Source organism: Truncatella angustata, assembly GCF_020726525.1.
Source record: "Truncatella angustata strain MPI-SDFR-AT-0073 chromosome Unknown BKA67scaffold_2, whole genome shotgun sequence".
NCBI classification, from domain to species: Eukaryota; Fungi; Ascomycota; class Sordariomycetes; order Amphisphaeriales; family Sporocadaceae; genus Truncatella; species Truncatella angustata.
In genome coordinates, this window is record NW_025763382.1 from 346,982 (window position 1) to 369,065 (window position 22,084).

Here is a 22,084-nt window from a genome sequence, read left to right on the forward strand (position 1 = left end):
CGATGACTGGACCGAGTTGCTCAAAATTATCGGCTGGCGGACTGGAGACGTGCCCTTCGTGGGGACTAAAATCGCAGTGAAGGACAGGGTCTGCTTGCGCATGGGGCCATGCATTGCTAGCGGACTACCCAGAACTGAACTAAAAGTATGTAACAGATGATACCTAGTTTCCTGACTTGTGTTTATGGTGCTCACTACGGCGAATGCTGTCATCCGTTCAAAGACTTAGCTCACAATCACTATTGATAGCGATTCGGACATATTGAATTAGGGAATACTGTAATGCGGTGCTAATATCGATCAGATATTGCATGCCTCTGGTATGAGATCTAAGTCCGTTGGCTGCTCAGCTATCACTTAGTTGGTATCTCTCGTATATACCGACTGACTGTAACAACTTCGTCAAGTCAAGTCTTTCGTGACGGCTGAAATTGCAGTGAATTTGTAATCGACTAGAAACCGTGCCTATATACCTATATATCCCGACGTGTAGAAGTATTTGCAGTTTCTAACCCACCAGGTTACAATCTTTGCGCTGGACATCAAAGCGCTTCGATATATCTGATAGGTCTGCTGCCGACATCGCGCCGCTCGGCTTTCATGCAGAGCCTGGCCTGATCTTGTGACGGCATAGATTACTCCAACGAAGGCAAGCTAAGATGATTTCTCTCGTGTAAGACAGAATGGGCCGCGGAAAACTCTACTTTAGTATAGTTTAGTCTTGCGATTGCAATTAAATTACATACAGCATGGCGGCCGTCAGAGTGGATATCAAGGTAGACTCTGAGTTCTGCTAAATTCTGGTAGGCTATCTGGCCGTCATGTGCAGCCTCCATGCGTGTGCCAGCCTGCTTGCAGATAGGAGCTCCTATCACGATTTGGAAGAGGAGAGATATGTTTCGTTGAGCTTGAAACTGTGGTGTATGCAAGATGAGACTTTGCTGTCTTCATACCGAAAGATACTTCTAAGGATCCCAGCAAGAGCAAAGGATGTATTTATGCTGCAGTGGGTATATCGAAGATAGAAGTTATTTTGTTGGTATGATATCATATACATATGCTTATGCTTGTTTCTCATATCTGCGGGCCTTCTTTAGTCACGCTGACCTCAAATAGACAGCAGCGCACCAGTTGGACCAGAGTCCAGGTAACTTTAGTATGGAGCAGAACGAGATGTCCTTTCGTAAGGGTTAAAATTGCAGTGAAATCGAGGGGCGTCGGCATTGTCCGCATCTATTTTCCCAGTCAAGAAACATTGCACATGTTCAATCTGCGAGGCGTACATCACAGCTTCTGCGCCATGTGGTTATGACTGCTTAAAATTGTGCAACGGATCTGCGTTGACGCAAAGATCATAACAACGGGAGTGCGATACAAATAACTTCGCCAACTGTCATCAAGTTCTCTAGTTGATAAACAAGACATCTCATGGTTCATGGGGAGTCGGTTGGTAGGAATGTTGCGAGCATCCGAGACGCGCAACAGGCCCGCAGGGCAGGCGATGGCACTTTCGTTGGCATCGACAGATCCCATGAGTACCAACTGTGTTGGGACACCTCAGGGGCACAACAGCCTCGATCGTTCGCATGATCCACTCGTGAGCATGAATCACATTTGTAGACCGTTTCGCTGACGATATAATCAGATGCTCGCAGTGTCGCTTAGAATACGCAGCCCGGGTGCCACAGTACATTGACTTTTTCCAGTCACCGGGTTGTCTTCTGAGATGTACAAAGCATTAGACATAGTCTGCCTTGACGATTCTCCTCGTCCCGCAAATCAATACCCTATACTCAAGAGCAGCCTAACAGGCAATGTGTACTACTCCCAATCGGTCATAGTCCTTATGTATGGCCAGCATCAAGCGTGAATAGTTCATGTTCTTCCGGCCCTTCCACGCCCCTGTGCTGTCACGCTATCATACCTCGCCATTTCCCATGCGGGCGGCTGACTGGCAGTAAGGCATATTTCTTTGTATCAGTAAGCTCAGCAAGCCGATGATAAGCCAATATAAAAGCCCGGTTTAGATAGGCAATCCGGCGCTCTAGAAGCTCCCGTCTCGGTCGATTATGCGAATGTATCTGTTTTGCTGTACCCAGGCTTGGATTGTGGAATCAAGGGCGTTGTTCAGGGCTGTAAATGACCAGTCATCAAGAAGTATGAAACTGGACGTGGGCTGTTGGTGAGAAGATACGATTTCCCGAGTGTGGCTTCTCCTTCCAAGGTGGTGTATACGTTTGTACCCAAATATAGTGTTCCTGCTAATCAGAACTTTTTGAAACCAGGGTGTTTTGTCAAGTTTCACGGGATGGTTATTCCTGTAGAACTTGTGATCATATTTGATTCTACCGCGGTGGTATACTTTTATTTTTTCCAGCAGGCAACAGTGTCTTTGCTAAGATGGCAGTCACGGGGAATACCAGCGGCAGCAGATGATGTTGGTCATGTATCGAGCAATAGCGAGTACATGAGTGTGCTTAATAAACCCACTTGTCTTAGATATCATCAGTTCGTTCTTTAGTTGACTACACATTACACAAGCAACTCACGGATATGCGTCGAAGACGCAAAGGCATAAATTGAAATGACCCGGCGTCATGATAACATCATCGTTGGCTTACTCTCTTCTGCAGTTATCAACCGCAGGTCTATATCCGAAGGGCACGAGTAAACGAAAGTTGAGTTGATGATATGCCCGTCTCATCCTCTTTCAGTAGTGCTGTTCGGTTATGGCTTGGCTGACAGCGAGGCATAGAAGCATGCATCTGGACCTCCGCTCCTGTAAGGTTTCGACAAGGGACAGAGTTCGCTAGTCTGTATTCTGGCAGAGGATCCCCACAAAGCGAGTTCTGGAGCATGGTAACTAAGCTTGCGGATTACCGGAAGCGGAAGGCAATCTGTGTAGTTTGCAAAGTCTATACGCCTATCACTTTAGGATCAGGGCTGTGCAAGTGAAGATTCTTTCCTGAGGGAATAAATGTCACGACTCGGCGCACATTGCGTCGGAGGGTTAAGCCCGAATCAGCAAATAATTGTTTCGCCTGTGTTCTATCTATCTGCGTCTCGGGGAATTATTGTTTGTAAAAGACTTGGGATGAAGTCTCTTGTCAAAATTTTGAGGCGCTGCTTATGAGTGTGGGGTGCTTTTGCGCTAGCACTTGGCATAGCAACTACAGGCTTGGAGGAAGGCTGTGTTCACTAATAGTTGAGCGTATTCTTTGTTTGGTCTTGTAATAAGGAAGATCGTTCTGAGCAAGAAGCAAGATTGTTGAGCCCGCCACGCAGCGCTCTGGATCTCAACCGAATGCCATGAACTCATGCCGAACGAGATGATGGCATTGGGTGTCTCGGAAACGTGCGAGATGGTGCCAATGAGGCAGCTCGGCGTGTGGGGGAAGAGGAGGCCAACGAGGCTGTGCAAAGTGGGTTGGGAAACCTAGAACACGAGCCAGACGTCGTCATTCGCTGACAGCACGTTTTGCAGAGTGAAGCGGTTAAGCAAAACTCCACAAAAAATAGTTGATGCAAAGTAACCTTGTTTGCTTTCTCACCAGAGACTGGCCGTTGTATTGTTCGGCTCCGTTGATATGGTGCTGTTGATAACGCGCCTTTAGTGTTCCGCTGGAAGAGGTTACTGTATGTGCAAGCCAATAGGTCGTCAACTTCTCCACTATGTTGCGCGGTGTTGGCAGATTGGCAACTCATCAAGCGTGGCATGAGAAGGGTCATACGGCCATATTGTCCTGCCTCTACTCCGCACAGGCTTACGCTGTGTCCAGTCCAGTCGTTGACTTACTGTAGTCGATTATTTGTCGCAGACTTCGTGACTGCGGTTTGCGCGGTCTAGCGGAATGTGCCAAGGCCGAAGACAATAAAACGGGTGTACGCAAGCAAGTGTCACTGCGCCTTCCACTCGTGGCAAGTGACATGGTCAAGGACATGTGCTGGACGGTTTGACCTGGCGCTTGAGTCTTGTAATGCTGAATTGTGCAAAACTGAACACTCGACTGACAACAACTCGTCGGCAACGCCAACTGTATGGTGGTTCAGGTCGTTAGTAGCTTCTATAATGCTCCGCTCCGGGGGGTCACAGTCCCAGAGCTTGAGGCTCAGTGACCAGAGGGTCTGGTATCCGCAGCTGCGTAACTTTTCTACTAGGGTCGTATGGCTTTGCTGGGATTCGATAGCCATGGGCGGTGCTGTAGATGCCAGCTCGGGCAAGCTCAGATCCTTGATGGTTTCTGGGTTCCAGGCTTGGAAAATGCCCTTATGCCAATGCCCAATGCCACTGAGAATTGTCGATAGCTACAATACGCAGTAAATGTGGGGTGTCGTTGTGCACAGAAGAGAGGTTTTAGTTTGCGGTGGATGCTCACAGCCTCCCCCTGTCTGCCGGACATGGGCCTAACCCGCCTAGAAGTTGGGTTTGCATTGGTGGCTGCAGCAGTGCATGTGCACCGGGCCTAGCGCTGGATTCAAGTTCTCAAGACGTTCTGTTCACTTTCGCCCCCCGCCGGGAACTGGGAACTGGGAACTGGAACTTCAAACGGGCTGGAGGACCGATTACCGATTGTTGTTTCAACGCAGCCACACTGGTCCATTACATATATCGTCACCACCCTCTTCTTCTTCCTCGATTTTCTTATACCTCTATTCAACCAGAACATCCAAACATACAACTCTTATCTGAGGGACAAGAGACACAGATCAACTCCAAGTCACCTTCGCTGTTGCCACCAAAGCCAAATCTTGTCGCAACTCCTCCCAGCGACTGCACTGCCAATCCACTATCACCGCCTCTCAGCCCGGTGAGCTACATATCTGCTCTTTCGCACAATCCACACACAACAGACCCAACATGTCGACGTCGCCAACGGCCTCTGCGCCATCACGGCCCTCTTCTTCGCGCGCATCTTCGCGCGCTTCGTTGAAGCTTGATCTATCCAGCCTACCGCCCCTCACCCAGCCAGTCACACCGACGAACACCCTTCTGATCACAAACCTCGACGACCTCGAGATCTTTCGCCCGGACAACCTACAGACAATCAGGGATCTAATCTGCCAAACAGCACCAGTAAACTCCTGGTCGCCCCTGAAGTCCTTCCGCCGCATCGTGTGCTCCTTCGCCGACGAGCAGGCCGCTATCAAGGTCCGCTCGGTCTGGGATGGCGAAGCAGTCATGGGCAAGCGCTGCCGCGTCTACTTTGGCCAGCACACACCACTGAACATGACACAAGACAAGCACTTGGCTCTTCCTGATGCCGGCAAGCTATTCTTCATCAGCCCGCCCCCGTCGCCGCCTTGTGGCTGGGAGATGCGCATGGAGGATGCGCCTAATAAGCAGGTCCATGCTGAGGATCTAGCCGATGCCCTGGCGAAGTTGCACCATCGGAATGTCGCCCCTGTGGATACGCCAATCTCACCGGTCGAGGGAGCTTCGGCGCCGACGAGGAGCCGCAGCAGCACATTGATTTTCCAGCCTAACGAGCCAATGGCCGGCAGCCCAGCCTTGCCATGCATCGCCGTGGACGACATGACGGATGAGCCTACGGAGATGAGCCCAAGCCCCATGGGATCGGAGAAGCCGATCCTGGCACATACCTCGAGACCGCCAGTTGAGCTCATGCAGGAGTAGGGATTTGGCGGGAGTCGGGTCGCATTTGTCTTCATATTTCTTGCATGTTAGGCGTTGGGGTATTACACAAAGATGCATGCATCTTCTTCTTTGCATCTACATTTAGCCATACAGGACGTTGGCGAAAGGGGACCAGCCGTTCGGCATTTACGAAAAGCGAAACACATTTATAAAGAGGGTTAGGATGCATTCATTGTAAGATCAGGTTGCTTGTATCAATAGTGTCAATTCCGCCCATGTGGGCACAATACCAGAAATGATTACTCTGAACTTTTGTTCCAGCCTATAAATGTGAATTTGTAATAAGCGATCAGCCCTGTGGATAACAGAAACCCACCTCTATTTCGAACAGATTTATATTTACAATTTAGAACTGTAAGTGAACAAACTGGGAGCGAGGAGGCAATTTGTCAAACCACTTGGTCATCCATCAATCCTTTCATCCAATCCATCTCATCCCTCTTCCTACATCTTACAGTAAGTGTGGCAGAGCTATGGAAGGTACGAATGTGGACGCCTGTCCGGGTGCCCATCTAGAAAGTGGGGGCCCCAGGCAACTACCAAAAGTAGCACTTCCACAGATACAATTGGCTGTGGTTTCACTGTTTGGTGAACGCCTAAAGTAAACAAATTGACCAGTCCAGCAAGTATTGGGAAGCTTTGGAATCTTACTTCTGTTTCCCTGTTTGCCTTTAAAAGGCGACTTTCTGAGAGGATTCTCTAAAGCACTCCATTCAGTTGTGGAATCCCCTCATCTTGAGCTTGGTTTCTCTGGTCTCATTGAAATCCTAAGCATAACTTCGCACAACTCCGCTCAGTGTTGCGTATATCCCGACGATACTATGGCTGACTTTGCCGAGAATACCTTCTGCTCGCTGTGCGGTGTGCTTATCGAACCCCACGATGGTACTCCTGTCAACGAGGATAACAGCCTGCCTTGGAATTCAGAGGTGCGTGCAAGTAAGTTCCCAGCTACTTTTATAAAAATGTCACGCAGCCGCATAAATTGAACCGTGATAACTAGTTTGTCCCATTTTGTACTGATGTCCTTCCATTAAAACCATCCTCCGAAGCACAGTGGTTTCGGAATTTATTTCCATGTTACCTCGGTGTAATTCTACTAACAGCTGACATTGTGTTTGCAGTCAGGACTCGACAATCCTATCAGGATCCATTCGTGACAGGTATTGGGTATCTCAACTTCCATCGTGAAGTCATTGCCGACTTACGAACGGACGTTGCACATACGGCCTCCAATGTAGAACTCCAGGCACATGAGCTTGGTCAAGGTCCACACCGTTATTGGTGTTTTCCCGTCCATGAAGCCTGCTGGCAGCTCCTTTACTATCGTGTTGAATCCTGGAAGCGTAATATCACTTCTGATACTATCGCTCGCCATCTATTTGCTATTCTATACAACACCCCAACAGATGGCGCCCGGCTGCTGCTTCCTGGGCATGATTATGGTGGCGCAGCAATATTCCAGGGCCCGTCGAGAACTCCTGTTGTCTCAGAGATTTACAACTCTAAGCTGTTCTATATCAACCATGACCCAAATGACTGGTTCGATTTCGATCTGGCCCAGAACGGAGAAGTCGAACATCCCTCTGGTACAGGTTGCTGCGAAAAGCACTGGCCCTCTTCTCCCGATTTGTCCTTACTTTCCCTCGAATCGTTTGCGCTAGACCTATCAACTCTAAAGCTATCCGATAATGACGAGACTAAAGACATTTTTCGGGATCTGCCCAGCGAAATCATTATGCTAATACTTTGTTATTTACCAACCACTTCCGTCTCCAGCTTACGTCTTGTTTCTCCCTCCGTGGCTAGGGCATCACGGCCACAACTGTTACCTCAATCATTCTGGTCAAGTCGTTTCTCGCTTAACCATGAGATGGAATTTGCCTTTGCTAGCAGGAGCAAAATTCTACCTCCTGAGCCCATCAATTGGCGCCGACTATACATAGCGGCCAGAACGATGATCAAAGATCCTAACACTTATCCAGGCTTTCAGAACCGACAAAGAATCTGGAAAGCCCTCGTTCATGTCCTGCCAGCTCTCGAACTACGTATCAAGAATGAGAATGACATAGCCACGACACCATACAAGGATGACATGGGCATATCCTCGTTTGATCGATCTTCCGTGGTATCCGGCGAACTGACTTTCCAATACCCAAAATCGTCACTCCGAGACAACGGTGCAAGTACAGAGCTCGACGCTGGCTGCCGTTTGTTCGAGAAGCAGCAGTTGGACTGGACCAAAGCAGCAGCAACACAATCTATGGTACTGGGTGTTTCACTTCTACGCCACGATGGAAGAACCTACATCAGTGGGTTTCGGCTCCTTCCAGCAGGAGAAAATTGCGAACGAAATGAACTGGACAGAGCTGGCCTGATTAACACAAAGAATGAACAATTACTGACATTGGGTATATCAAGTACCCTAAAAGCCGTAAGAGTACGCGTCGTCCCTCAGGGCATTATTGGCTTATGCCTCGTTCTGGAAAATCCCAGTGGCGTTGATTCTCACTGCTTCGGAGATTTCGGTCTTGCAGACCCTGAAAGCGGTGTTGCTGAACTTCAATCGGGAGCACAGTTGCACTCCTGCACATTCATCGTTGGTCTTGATGTAAGTAAGCAATTTTTTTTTAATCTTATACTGAAGGGGCTCGCATAGATTCTGGGCCATTGTACATGAGACATAGTTGATGAGCTCACGATTGTGTTCTCGTTTCTTCAAATCTTTTTTTCTTACCAATATCAAAAGCATCATTCATGCAGTGGGAAAGTTTTCGGATGTCCTTCTTCAAGCTCGGGCAACATGATTTTCTCCGAGACGATATTTTTGGAAGTGATGAACAGACAAGTTTTGGTGTAGTTCAGAAGACTGACAATGTATAGGCATGCAAATTAGTGTCATTGCAACTGGCCAGGGTTCACCCAAAAGGAATTTCAAGCATCCGATCGCTTCCTGACCTAAAACATACAGGAAGAAATGCAGATGAAATGGCGGAGATATGGAGCCCAGTGGTGCCTACAACATCACCAAGCTGGCGCTCCCCCCGCCCATTCCCACCACAGACCTTTAACAGGTGCCTTCATGTGGACTTTGGGGGTCCCAACGGCACGCTACTGAAAACTCTCGTCATGATCAACGTCTTCATGGGCGAGTTCCCACATGTTTTCCTCGGTTTCTCTTTCATATACTGCGATGGCAGTGAGCGTCTCTTTGGACATAGAAGCTATCAAATACGATCCGCGCGTAGTTACCCTTGTGTCGTTCAGTCATTTTCGATAGCGGGGGGAAAGGGTGAGGTTCTTCAGGAGATATGGACGAGCTATTCCAGGAAAAACGACACCATTCAAGCTGTTTGCTTCCGGACAAACTTCAATCGCTCGAGAGAATTTCGTTTGTTTGGTACGGAAGCATACGATGGTGAGTGTACAGTCAATTCTATGATTGCACCTTTGGGAGAAAGTATTTCGGGGTTCTCTGTCAAGCTTAAATCGCCACATGATCAAATTCGGGACCTGGTTGTAGACCTGTGTACAGTTTCACATGCTCCGAGTGAGGAAAACACAACGGGCATCTCTGATATCTTCTCGGTATCGCCATTTCACCTTGGTTCTGCGCAGGAACTATTGGCATATATCGGAGGTTTTGCTTTCAGAACAGCTGATCTGGCCGGACTTCGACGAATACGTTTTTCGGGTGGTATCGAGGGATGTTCGCGTGGCCCTGAGCACATGACAGGTCTTCAACTAGAATATACTGAGGACGAAGCTCCACATATTATTGGTCAGTGGCTTAACGGGCTTGTCTCATTTGAGCTCGAGCCAGACGAGCGCTTGGTTGAGATCACCACGTGGCATGGAATTGTTAACCGGTTCAGCCGTGTCAAGTTTGGGCCTCTGACCAGAATAGAGTTCGTCACCTCAAAGGGCAGGCGCTTGATAAACACACAACATAAACGCCACGAGGATCTCGTCTGTCTAAAATACCGAGAAAACCCTTACGAAAAACTCGACACCATTGTGTGGGGATGTAACTTTCAATGGGATCATGTTCGAGTCCTCTCCACGCCAAAACCTGAGAGACAGACGAAGAGGTTGATTTTGAGCCCCACTGCTCGCGAGACACCACAATGGACTGTGAGAGAGAAGATCTTCCTCGAAGAGCAAGATTCAAATGGTAATGCCGACTCGGTAGAGTTTATCACCATCACGTTCAAATCGCTTAGCGACGAGCCTTCAGGGCTCAGCTTCATGTATCGCTCAGGAAAGACGCAGGTAATCGGCAGCGAAGGGGAGCGGCCGTGCAGGCAAGAGCTGCAGGAGGGCGAGAAGCTGACACGGATGGATGTCGGCATTCTCAGGGCCAACAGACTCGGTTCCATTGCTGTAAGTTCATTTCCAGGAGACAGTATTACAAAAAATACACGAAACTAACGAAAGGAATCATTTCTGAAGTTCCACACGGACAAGAACAGAGAACTGACCTTCGCGCCGGAGAGCCGACCTGTACCGGCTAAAAGAACGGTACCTTCACGTGTGCGACCTATTAATATGGTCCAAAAGGTCGAGACCCATCTCCTGCGACGAGAAACCAGCCCGGGAGCTGCTGAAGAAAGCCTCAATCACTCGTACAATGTACCAGAGTCGGCCGGCGATTTCGTCGGCTTGTGGGCCGTCCCGGCCAGGAAAGATGGGACTTTGAAATACCCATTATTCGGCCCCATATTTGAAACTGATATTTCCACGTGAAGAGCTCTTGCGGTTTCGTGGAAGTATCGATGTCTCCGCTTACAAAGCTGGTGGATGTACGCGCACGTCAGAAACCGCGGCGTGCCTCTTGCAACTCGTGATAAGGATAATTAAAGCATCGCTAAACCAGGTGCTCTGGCATACGAAAAAGACAAAAGGGAAAATATGACCTGTTTCTGCCGGGTTCCAAAGTCGACTTTGGAGGTAACAAACACACAAGAACAAATTGGATATCTCGGAGTAGGTACTATTCAGTGTATAAAAAGAAGCATGCTATATTCACAAGCCCTCTTCGAGTCCTCTTCGAGGGGTATCACAATCAATGCTGTGCTGTGAAAGCTATATCGTGCCCATGCCAAGCGTTGGCTGATGCTGGAGACCCTTTTCCCCTTGCCCAGGAATTCCAAACCCAAAAAAAAGTAAAATGAATCCCCCAAGTGATCCAAAACGCCACAATGCAGTATCATGAGTTCCCAGAAGCCAAGCATCCCTGCCAAAATTCCAATAATCCTCCATCTAAGTTATTGTTGTCAACCCAAACAACTCTAGGCATACCGCGCAGTCTGCACGCGCCCAATACCTTGCTGCGGCGGTCCCTGGTACGGCGCGTAAGACGGCGGGGCCGCCCTGCTCAGCCTGTTCCTGGAGCCGTTGGCGCTCGTCATGGCGGGCGGCGGGCGTGGGGGCGCATTCCAGGCGGCTCCGCCGTGCCAGCCGGGAGGCGGCAGCGGCTGGTTCGTAGGTTTCTTGGGCCTCCTCTTGCCGCACCTGTTCCAACAGCAGCATAGGATGGACAGGAGGAAGAGGCCGCCGACGACGGAGGCGACAGGGATGACGATGTTCTTGTTGTCGCTAATCCAGCTGCCAACCTCAGTAGCGAAGTTGCCGCCCTTGCACTCGCCGTTGTCGCACTTGCCGCCGCCGGCGCATGGGGTGCCGTCGAGGAAGTACTGGTTCATGTTGTAGCAGGTGTTGGGGCCGAGGCGGGACGACGAGCACGTGAGCTGGCAGCTCTGCGAGTTGCACGCCGCGGTGTTGTTGTCGGTGGTGACCGCGCCGACGACGGTCTTGCACTGCAGATCACGGGACGTGCACTGGCCCGAGGCACAGGTGAGACCGCCGCCGCTCGAGCCGCAGGTTGTGCCGTCGTCGGCGAGCTTGTCCGCCGGGCACACTGCTGAAGTTCCGCTGCACGTCTCCTGGGGATCGCAGGCGCCCGTGCTGGCTCTGCAGACCTCTGTCGCAGACTTGTATTGACATTGCGAACTGCAGCAGTCCTCGTTCGAGGGGTCGCAAACTGCGCCCGTCTTGAACTGACACGTCGATGCATCGCAGCAGGAGTTGTCACCGCAGCCTTGTGTGCCACCACAGTCACATTCTTCCCCTTGCTCGACAATGCCGTTACCGCACTGAGCTTCCGAGATGGTGACGACATCCTTGTTATTGGTCAAGCATTGTGACCTGACGCTGTTCCGACCCAGGGCGGAGCAGATGTTTCCAATGCTGCAGGCTGAAAATTGTGTGATGCTGTTGCCCGTCGAAGGGTTCATGATGAAATCTCCGCCAGCATTGCAAGTAGACGTGCTCAAGGGACAGCACTTCTGCATAGATACCGAGCCATCAGAGCAGGTGCTAGAAATGCAGTCATGCACAGCGCCAAAGGTATGGCCGCTCTCATGCGCAAACACCTGCCACTCGGTCGAGGTTCTCACAACCACGTTGGCGCCGGAAACCGTTTGGTTGCTGTCGCCTGAAGTGCCCGTCACACATAGCTGGCCAAGCCAAGCCAAACCGACGGCAGAATCGGTGTTGCAGGTGCTCAGAAGGGTCCAATAAGCATTGGAGTTATTGCGCTGTGCCCGCCAATTCGAGAAGAGGTTTAATCGGGAAGAGATATCGACACTACCGCCACAAGCTACGTTCCACGGAGTTGTCTCCGGCGCAGTACCCGGACACGATGCATCGCTGACGACCAGATCATGGATGCCGAGTGAGACGTTGAAGGTGCTCTCGTAGACTTCAGAGGCGGCACTAACCATTTGGATGATGCTGGTTCGGGCCGCTTCCTTGCTGTCGAATAATGCTGTATATGTACAATCCGTGGCAATGCCAACCAAGGCAACTTTGCGCGATGTCGGACAGCCAGCCGTGGAGCCGATGGTACTCGCCAGGTTGACACCGCCTCCTGTACCACCCGTAGGTGTGTCGTCCTGCCTGCTAAACAGGTGACTTCCATCCGCGGGTGAGATATCGCGAATATCCAAGCCACTGTATATGGGATGGTCGAGGTCGTTGTTAAACTCGAGTGAGTCCGACTCACACGTAGAGCCTTCCACGCTGCGCTTCAGCTCGCCATGTACGTCGTCGTGAGGTAGCACATCAGAATCCCTCCATACGACCATGTATTCATCATCTGCAAGGTCGATAGCCGGGTCCTCGTGATGCTGGGTGCTCCTATAGTTGGTGCTTGTTTGTACATGGTGGTTGTTGCCGTCTATCCGGAATGCGCCTTCGAAGATTGGCCTGGCGCCATCACGATATACCGATATTCTTGCCCATCCCGCCTTCAACCATTCCCCATGCCCCGGGTGTTTGACAAATGCATCCCCCTTGAAGACTCGGTGATCTGAGCGTCTAATTGGTTCTACGTGCTGAACATTTCCGTCGGCATCTAGGTATTGGACGGTCGCATCGTCTGACAAAACATCATAGTTAGGCTGCAGCGTCAAGCGGACCTTGTCATTTCCGGCATGCAGTAAAAAGGTGAGTTCAAACGAGGAGTGAGCGTGGACGCGATGGGATGGCGTGTGGAGAATTGGATCGTCCACGCGACTTATGTAGTTTAGAGCATTTCTCTTGGTCGAATGTGCTTCTGAGGAATGCGACCAAAGCGATAGTACGGCAGCGAAGGTGCTAAGAATGCCGCGCATTGTGAAAAGAAGGAAGGACGAATGAAGTCCCGTAGTGAGGACGAGTTCCACGAATCTACGCCACCATCCGAGTTGAATGCGGATTAAGCCTTAATTAGAATAGAGTTATCTGCGCCGCAGGGCTGTTGTCGTGGTTTTGTCAAATACTGTGCTTTCGCGCGAGAAAACAAAATTATATACAGTACATAAAACAAGAATGATGAAACGAAAGAGAGGAGGGATAGGAGTTAAATTGAGGAAGGCAAATGCGAGGAGCACCACTTCGTGAAAGTGGGTGACGAAGCAGAGTGGTTCCCAAGAGGCTCGAGGCGGCTTGGCAGTGTTGTCTTGGCTGCTGAATGTCTCTGCAGATTGCCGTCGTTCCCGGCCCGTTTCTTCTGATGAATTCTCCAGAATTTCGTTGTCGATAGTGGCGTCAATCACTGCAGTACAGCTCGTCGGGTTGTTTTGTAACTTGTAACGTACTTTCGGTACAATGAGATGGGATGGGAAAACAGATTAGCAATGCAGACAAACAAATGGCCCTGGACGGCCGAAAAGAGTGGTACTGCAATGTTCTGGGGACCCAAGAAAACAGAGTGAGACAGGCTGAAGGATGAGATGCAATGGCTGCGCAGCACGGAGTACCAACTACTGTATGTACAGGCTCAGCGCGAGTGTCAACCCCACGAAGGGGGCCGGATCTTGTCCAGGGTTGCCTCAATAAGTGGATATCTAAGCAACCTGCAGGTTCGAAGGGGACTTCTTGGATGTTAGAAGGCAGGGGGTTGTTTGCTATGCCTCTCTCGTTCAGTGTTACATAGTCCTTAACCTTTTTTTTGTTTTGTTACCTTTACCCTTACAGGCGCCCGCAAGCGCTGGCACTGCCGTGGTTGGTTTATGAGAGGAATCTACGCCGGGCTTGGCTAACACCAGCTTTTCCATTTTTAGAGCGCCCATGTACATTGTTTCAGAAACACACAGGCACTCACTCGCGAAGTGTCGGTGTAGTTGTTTGCTCACGCAAATCTTGCCAGTAAATAGGGCGATGCAGAGATTGAGTGTATCATGGCTGGTGGATAAGAGACTGCCATGGCGCATTCATCGGCAAAGTATTCCGAGGTCCCAGTTCGTGATACGACACGAGTGAAATTGGGATGGGAAATGTTTAGCAGCGGTTTTAGTCAACCCGGCGTCCGAAGAAGCTTAAAACAAGGATGTGGAGAATCGCACATGGTAGCGTCAAGTTACAAGTTCCCACTGTTGCGGGTGGCTATGCTATGTATGGCATTGGAGCATCCCTGAATCTGCATCTTGTCGTCTCATCTTTCACGAACGATACTACGCTGTCTACCGAACGAAGCCTTCTACCGGCTGCCGGATAGTTCGCTCTGATAATGACGCAGGCAAAAAAATTTGTCTCGATGCAATTGACATTGCCAAGATGTTAGATCTTCTTCCATTACGCGTCTTGCTGACTTCCAAGTCCTACGGCTTGAGCTAGACCGTGGCGCAGACATCTCATATGCACACTTCACGTGTCGTAAAGGACCGATGATTGGTGTAATAAACCGTTCTAGATCAGCAGCGAGATGGAGCCCTCCAAAAGCGAAGAAGAAAAAAACAGAAGACCAATCAGCGCTAGCCTACCTGCCAAAAAAGAACTCAGACTTCGGCATTAGTATCCCCAAAGTCCGATTGATGTACAAGTCCAGACGATACATGTGAGCTATACTGCAATGCTCGGGATCTTGGTTATCGTAGAACCTTGCCAGTAACGGGACGTGGATTTACAAGGAATGTGAGACAAGGATCTCGTAAACATGTACAGCCATTGGCTGATAGACTGCAAAGGTTTGAAATTTTCGATTAGTTCATTCAATGAGCTGGTCACCGTATATAATACTGAAAACAACGTTCCCTTTCTTGGAATTCTGGATAAACTATTTCAACATTGTGGTATCAGAAGCTCTCCCAATCAAAATACAAAACCCTTGCTTATTTCTTCTTCGAATCCGACACGACTGCGGTAATTTTATTGACAACATCGGGGTCGGAAAGCTAGAGCAGCAGAATTAGTGTCGTCCAATTTGAAGGACGTCGATATTGGTACTCACAGTTGAAGTGTCACCTATTGAGTCACCCTCACCCGCAAGAATCTTCCTTAAAATGCGGCGCATAATCTTGCCACTACGGGTCTTTGGCAGGTCGGGGACGATGAAGATTGACTTGGGAGCAGCGAAGGGACCAATGCTCTTCCGTACTTGCAGGGACAGCTCCTTGCGAAGCGCATCGCTGTTCTCGGTGCCATCCTTGATAGCGACAAAGGCGGCAACTGCTTGGCCAGTAAGCTCATCAGCCACGCCCACGACAGCTGCTTCCGCAACGGTATGGTGTTCAATCAAAGCTGCCTCAATCTCGGCGGTCGATAGACGATGGCCACTGACGTTCACTACGTCGTCTACACGGCCGCGAATCCAGTAGAAGCCTTCGTGGTCACGTCCGGCACCATCACCGGTGAACTATATGATTGTCAGCAGTTTGTTTATCAAATGGAAAGGAGAGCTAAAACGTACGTAATATCCCTTATAAACATTTAAGTAAGTGTCCATATATCTCTTATGAGCGCCGTAGACTGTTCTCGCCATGCTGGGCCAAGCTTGCTTGAAAGCTAGCACTCCCTCGACATCGTTACCATGAATCTCATCACCAGAGACGGGGTCGATAATCGCAGGCTCGATACCAAAGAAGGGCAGGGATGCACTACCGGGCTTCGTGGGCGTTACACCTCCAAGCGGTGTAATGACGTTGCAGCCAGTCTCGGTTTGCCAGTATGTCTACACTTGTTAGTCGTTGGGTGTTAATGCCAAGATGTCAAGCTAAACTCACGTCCACAATGTGTGCCTCCTCTCGTCCGACAACCTCGAAATACCACTTCCATACCTCGGCGGCAATAGGCTCGCCAACGGAGCCCAGGATTCTCAACTCGGGCATGTGGTGCTTCACATATTCATCACCGGCACGCTTGAGTAATCTTAACGCTGTCGGGGCCACGTAGAATTGAGTGACCTTGTGTTTCTCGATGATGTCCCAGTATCGGGAGAAGTTAGGATAAGCTGGGGTGCCTTCAAAGACCACAGTTGAAACACCAAGTAGAAGAGGTGCGTATACGACGTATGTGTGGCCAGTAATCCAGCCCACATCACCACCACAGAAATACCGATCGCCATCGTGGATGTCAAACACGTATTTCCCAGTGATGGCGGCACCCAGGAGATAGCCACCAGTTGAGTGCATGACACCTTTGGGCTTACCAGTGGAGCCAGATGTGTACAGCAGGAAAAGAGGATCTTCAGAGTTCATGGGCTCGGGGGCAATGTAGGAAGGCCACTTCTCGACCTCCTCATGCCACCACAGGTCCCGACCTGGTGTCCAAGGGGTATCGGGATTTCCGGTCCTCTTGTAAACAAGCACGCCAGTCACGTCGGGGCACTGCTTCAACGCCTCATCGACAATCTTCTTGGTGCCAATTAGTTTGCCGCCACGCTTTCCTTCGTCAGTCGTGATGACAACCTTGGAGTTGGCGTCGATAATGCGGTCGCGCAGCGAGTCAGATGAGAAGCCGGCAAAGACAACCGAGTGGACTGCACCAATACGGACGACTGCTAGTAAAGCAATGACCGCTTCAGGAATCATGGGAAGATAAATGGCGACCGTATCTCCCTTCCGCACTCCCATCTGCTTGAGAGTCCATGCTGTTCTGCTAACCTCACGCAATAGCTCGGCGTATGTCAAAGTCCGGCCATCACTGGGTTCATCAGCCTCGTAAATGATGGCAACCTTGTCTGGGTTCTTGATGGCGTGTCGGTCAACACAGTTGTATGAGGCATTGAGCTGACCCTCCAGAAACCAGGCATTGTCGCCCTCGAGAAGGGAACCGGTGTGGACGGTCTGGAAGTCGCGCTGCCAAGTCAACAGCTCACGGGCCATGCGGCCCCAGAACTTGTCAGGCTCAGTAATGGACTCTTGGTACAGCTTTTGATACTCCTCAAGGCCTAAGATGCGATCAGCATGGAATATCCTCAAGCACAAGCCCAACAAAACATGGCTGACTTACTACCAATATGCGGTTTGCTGGGGTGTTCTGTTGAGTGTGTTAGCCCCACTAAGTACTGCTACGTGCATGAGAGATTGCCTGGGCGCATTGACTTACTGTCCAACATTTTTTGCGGAGGGTCTGTTGGTCATTCTGTTAGCCATTCTGCTTTTTTTTCTTCAATTTTTTTCAATGTAAATATGAGGTCAATTGTGCAACTTACGATATGTGTCGACCTCATGGGCCTCCGCGACCACCGGAGTCTTGCCGTCGGACATTCTGACGACCTGGTCAATGTATGCGGGGTAGGTCTTGAGGTTCGTCTGGAATCAGGTGATGAATTAAAGGGACGATGATCTCGAGTTTGCTCAAGTACGAACAAGGACCCAGTTCGGTAAGCAAAACAGAGGCTTTGGAAGAGTAAATAAAGGGGGATTGGAAGAAAAGCGGAAGTAAGTCAATTGTGACTTGCCCAGGCTGGGGACTGGTGATTTTGTATTACGGCAAAATAATGATTGATGGTCCGATGGTGAATTAAATGGAGATGCTTCCTCTGGGCCCTGCATACACGCTAGTGATCTGCGATGACCGGGGTATCCTCTCTGCCCACTGAGCCACTTGCTTCCGCTCGACCGCGGAGCTCTCCCCAATCATGATCCTCTGAACACAACTATTGTACGGATTACAACTCTGCACCATAGATGGATACTATGTGCAGTGGGATACACCCCGGGCCAGTCAGTGTTCCATTTTACATTACAGATGCTACTTGACATCGCACCGCAGCTATCACGATGGAACCCAAATGCCCCTTCCTTGGGTTGTTCCACGATTTGTCGGCCCTTGATATAAAGAGAGACACTTCAACCAAGGTCAGATGTCTAGGCTCTCTGTGTCAAGTTTCTGAACAACCCTACTAAAGGACGCCATCAATGTATCCTTCTAAGCGGCACAACGGCCGGATGGTTCAGCCTGAGCTGTGGATCGGATTGTCTGGACGGCCCTCAACACGCATGGGGCCTCACTCAAATATGCCCAATCATACTCTCTTCAAATGGCCGGCCCGAGGATTCGCACGATACAACACGATACGGTACACATGTTGGCTTGTACTTCAGTCAATATCATCCCGCTGTTCTAGGCGAGTTCGCAATTTCCCGCTGCATTTTGCCATGCCGACTCTTCCATGCAGGTCGTGATTCTACGGGCGCTTACAATACAAGAGAATGCCTAGAAGTGACTTACCCATCTTCTTACCGGACGGGCGATCCGGTTGATAGGAAGTACGATCCTTGGTTGCGCGTTTTCTATTCCCTGTCACCTTGCTCCAAGTAAGTCGCATGGCAGTTCCTTAACGCCTGGGCACCCACCCCTCAACCCCGCATCGAAGTCTTTCGGGGTTCAGTGGCCCGTGTGCAAAAGTATGTACCTACCTGGAGGGGTTTATGGGGAAGCGAACCACGACATTGGGTTCGTGTGGATTCATAAACACCATAATAGATTAGATTATCACGGCCGACTGGCACACTGTTTATTAGCTTGGAGCAAAACCCAAAGACACCGGCCTGTACTCCACTGTGCTTGTTCTCGGTAAGACAACATCAGATCAATTTCGCTATCGGCGAATACTTGCCTCAACCTATGACATGAGCCCAGATATATCCGGTCTCCCACGCCAAGTGTCTCCAAAAACGCGGGGAAGCCCTTCACTCTCCAGTGGCTGACTTGGCGACAGGCTCGAGTGGGTCGACGAGCAAAGAGGTTCTGTCATCTTGTCACGTCAAAAAGACTGTTTCAAATCTTGTACAAGCACGAAGCACATAAGTGCGTCTTCGTCCGTCGAGAAGCCAAAGCCCCTTGTTCGCCACCACGGTTTTCGTACTCGGTTTCACCAAGTGCCGCAGCCGCAACATACGACGCGGCCCTTACACATGTCCCGTTCCACGACAGCTTTGCACTTCCAGCCTACCGGTACACACAGAGCGAGGTTCCTGTGCGGCTAGGCGTCTCGCACTAGTAGTAGTCAAAGTATGCTGCTTCAAACCCACTACCGCTGAACCGCATCGCATGGCCTCGGTTATAGAGAAGCCCATCTCCTTTCAGCCTTGTCCGAGGATCTCGAACAAATTTGGAATTCAACATTCTTGGTTAACCGTGTCTGACCCAGCTAGATCCCGAATTAGCTCGTCGTGAGCCTGTTCCCGAGGAAAGAGCCCGCATGTACACGAGCCCGTGGTTCATGAATAAACCGTAGACGTCACTTGCGTGCATAGGGGGGGATGAACCAGCACTTGGCTTATTGAACGATGAAATCTACGCAGTCCGCATAAGCTCAAGCCCACATCTTTGATGCCGCTTCAGAGCAGACGTGGATTTCTCAACGCCTATAAGTGCGGTATAATAACTACTGACCTAGAGCTCTCCACGTCCCCGTCATTTCATTTACCCTTGATAATCCACCGTGTCTAACAGTACTACCGCACGGAATCCAGTACCACAAGAACAAAATGAGATAAGAAAACGAGCTATGTGACCCGTTTTCGGGAGAGATATTGCAGATCAGATCGACGAAGGCCGAACGGTACAACATGGGAGGACAAGCGGGCCGACCGTCCAGGGAACATCGCTGTATGCGGGACCAAACTAACCTTAGCAGCCTTAACTGCCAGAAGGGGAGTACGTGGATATCATGGCTTGCCCTTGCGAGTTTGGGCATTGCTGTTAGAGAATTGATATCAAAATATCATGACACTGAACTATAGAAGTTTCAGTAGAAGCACAGGCCCGGAGAGGAGTGTACCCTTTTTTGTTGCACATGGTTGAGAATGTCAGGTATTGCCAAGGTCAATGTCGTCGTGGCGAGATCGACTAACTGCTCTCTCTGACTAGCAGCCTCATTTGGCCCGACTTGACCCACAAGCGAACAGCCTCACATTTGGGGAGCTTCATCGCTGTACCATGGGGCTAATAGGCTTAGAAGGGACTCTGAAGTTGTTGGACGCAAGCTAATGTTCAGCCCGGATGCATAGCAGTCTAGGTAGGTACCATTTTCATATCTACCATCTCATATCAACGGTCGGCTCATGCTGCACAATGTTTCTGTGCATTTTGCCAGTATCATGCGACTGAAGCATCCGTCGAGGTGTTATCAGACAGCTATCTTGTTATCTTCATATGATCGAATCATGCCTCCTTCATCAATCTAACCCATACCTGCCGATGACTCCATAAGCTCAAAACCCAGTGCCGAACGCCTTCCTCTCAGGTGGGATTAATAGCAACAGTGATCTTATAAGTCCATCTCCATCAAATACATCTCAATTATCCTCATGAATTTGGCGACAAAGGCCTCGAGGTGGAAGATTACCTTTGTGCCTATCTTTATGCGATGCTCGTAGAACGCAGACCACTTGATTACTTCCCACTTCAAGTCGTCGTCGATCAGGGCGATGAGTTTGAATGTGAGGGTTTTGAGGATAGTCGTAGGCGGTATGCAGTGTGTAAGCAGGTCATACAGCTTAGCTCGGACTTGCAAGATACGTGCGGGCGAGTGCTCCTCCATGATCTCCTTGGCGATTTGGCTGATGAGTGCCTCCCAATCGGGGGGCGGTATTGGTGTGGTGTCGGTAACTTTTTCGCTGTTGAATGGTCAGCATCCATGTTCAGAGGCAGGGCTGCAGGACGTCGGGACAACTTACTTTTGCGCGTGTACTGCTTCGTACATCAAGAGGGCCCTTCGCAAGTTTCGTCCACTCTCTTCGGCAATTCTCTTGTGCAGGCCTTGAACAACTGGCCAGCCCTCCTTCTTTGCTGAGGAAGCCAAAACTGTGCTGATCTCGTCGATCGTTGGGGCTGCAACGCGGACTAGTAAGGTTCGACTTCGGATCGGTGCAATGATATTTGCAGTGCTGTTGGCCAGGAGGATCAGCCTCAAGTTCGGGCTGTACTTCTCCATGGTTCGTCTGAGCGCGGCCTGCGCATCCCTGCTCAGGTGATCCGCCTCGTTGATGACGACGACCTTGAACCTCTGGCGAGCACTCTGATCGACTTGCTGGGTCTGGGCTACCTCTTTCAGCAGATCTTGCACGACCACACGATCGTAGTTGCCGACATCTGAAGGAGTTATCTCGAGGTGATAGACGGATGCCACGATGTTGAATTCGAGTTTACGGTTGCTGCTGGTCTGGAAAACGCGGGCGTCGATCTTGATCTTTTCGACACCTGGCCCGTAGAGCTCCTTGAGAGTTGCGACGATGCGAGTCTTCTTGCCTGCACCCGAGGGTCCGTAGACGAGGAGATGTGGGAAGTCACCGCTTTGGGCCTGCAAGCACAAAAGCGAACGTTAGTGAGACTTGGTCGGAAAGAGCCTTCCAAGGCAAGCCCTCCGATAGAGCAAGTAGTCCGCCACGTACCAGCGACCGTAGACGTTCGGAAAGCTCTGGGTGATATGTGAGCTGGTCAAGAGACCGCGGACGGTGTTTGTCGACTATGAGAGCCATGTTGCAGTTGCAATTGGTTGCCGCGAACCGTCGGGTGATGTTAGCTCGCGGGGTCTTCTATGCTATGCGAGGGTCAGACTGTTGGTATGTATGAGCGCAAATGTGCAGTTGGAGTGTGTCGTGAGACTCAGTCGAAAATCGAAAGGGCGGGTTGAATGATGATGATTCTTTCCAGCAC

The 22,084-nt window shown here is 50.3% G+C and overlaps 6 protein-coding genes across 6 annotated transcripts; 3 read left to right on the forward strand and 3 right to left on the reverse strand.

The window, feature by feature from the left end:
* The first annotated feature begins 4,451 nt into the window (after positions 1 to 4,451).
* On the forward strand, positions 4,452 to 5,905 carry BKA67DRAFT_551542 (Calcipressin family protein). Its single transcript, XM_046101752.1, has one exon. It carries the CDS (start codon positions 4,859 to 4,861, stop codon positions 5,633 to 5,635), a length of 777 nt encoding a protein of 258 aa, XP_045960538.1. The 5' UTR covers positions 4,452 to 4,858; the 3' UTR covers positions 5,636 to 5,905.
* Positions 5,906 to 6,477: 572 nt separating this feature from the next.
* On the forward strand, positions 6,478 to 10,402 carry BKA67DRAFT_531583 (uncharacterized protein; the record flags this gene model as incomplete). Its single annotated transcript, XM_046099399.1, has 4 exons — positions 6,478 to 6,595; positions 6,781 to 8,267; positions 8,540 to 10,039; positions 10,109 to 10,402. The coding sequence occupies 4 exons, from the start codon at positions 6,478 to 6,480 to the stop codon at positions 10,400 to 10,402; spliced, it is 3,399 nt and encodes a 1,132-aa protein (XP_045960539.1).
* A 545-nt stretch (positions 10,403 to 10,947) lies between these two features.
* Positions 10,948 to 13,332, reverse strand: BKA67DRAFT_531584 (Metallo-peptidase family M12-domain-containing protein; the record flags this gene model as incomplete). The annotated part of the gene is made up of 1 exon (XM_046099400.1): positions 10,948 to 13,332. The coding sequence occupies one exon, from the start codon at positions 13,330 to 13,332 to the stop codon at positions 10,948 to 10,950; it is 2,385 nt and encodes a 794-aa protein (XP_045960540.1).
* A 1,843-nt stretch (positions 13,333 to 15,175) lies between these two features.
* On the reverse strand, positions 15,176 to 17,971 carry BKA67DRAFT_551548 (acetyl-coenzyme A synthetase-like protein 1). Its single transcript, XM_046101753.1, has 7 exons — positions 17,631 to 17,971; positions 17,525 to 17,548; positions 17,429 to 17,455; positions 16,201 to 17,366; positions 15,888 to 16,148; positions 15,429 to 15,833; positions 15,176 to 15,372 (listed from the first exon to the last, which is right to left on the reverse strand). The coding sequence occupies exons 1-7, from the start codon at positions 17,683 to 17,685 to the stop codon at positions 15,310 to 15,312; spliced, it is 2,001 nt and encodes a 666-aa protein (XP_045960541.1). The 5' UTR covers positions 17,686 to 17,971; the 3' UTR covers positions 15,176 to 15,309.
* BKA67DRAFT_642468 (uncharacterized protein) lies at positions 17,972 to 19,424 on the forward strand (the record flags this gene model as incomplete). The annotated part of the gene is made up of 3 exons (XM_046105804.1): positions 17,972 to 18,508; positions 18,600 to 18,738; positions 19,064 to 19,424. Exons 1-3 carry the CDS (start codon positions 18,340 to 18,342, stop codon positions 19,422 to 19,424), a joined length of 669 nt encoding a protein of 222 aa, XP_045960542.1. The 5' UTR covers positions 17,972 to 18,339.
* Positions 19,425 to 20,696: 1,272 nt separating this feature from the next.
* BKA67DRAFT_513783 (P-loop containing nucleoside triphosphate hydrolase protein) lies at positions 20,697 to 21,906 on the reverse strand (the record flags this gene model as incomplete). The annotated part of the gene is made up of 3 exons (XM_046097603.1): positions 20,697 to 21,045; positions 21,106 to 21,728; positions 21,820 to 21,906. The coding sequence occupies 3 exons, from the start codon at positions 21,904 to 21,906 to the stop codon at positions 20,697 to 20,699; spliced, it is 1,059 nt and encodes a 352-aa protein (XP_045960543.1).
* Positions 21,907 to 22,084: the final 178 nt, after the last annotated feature.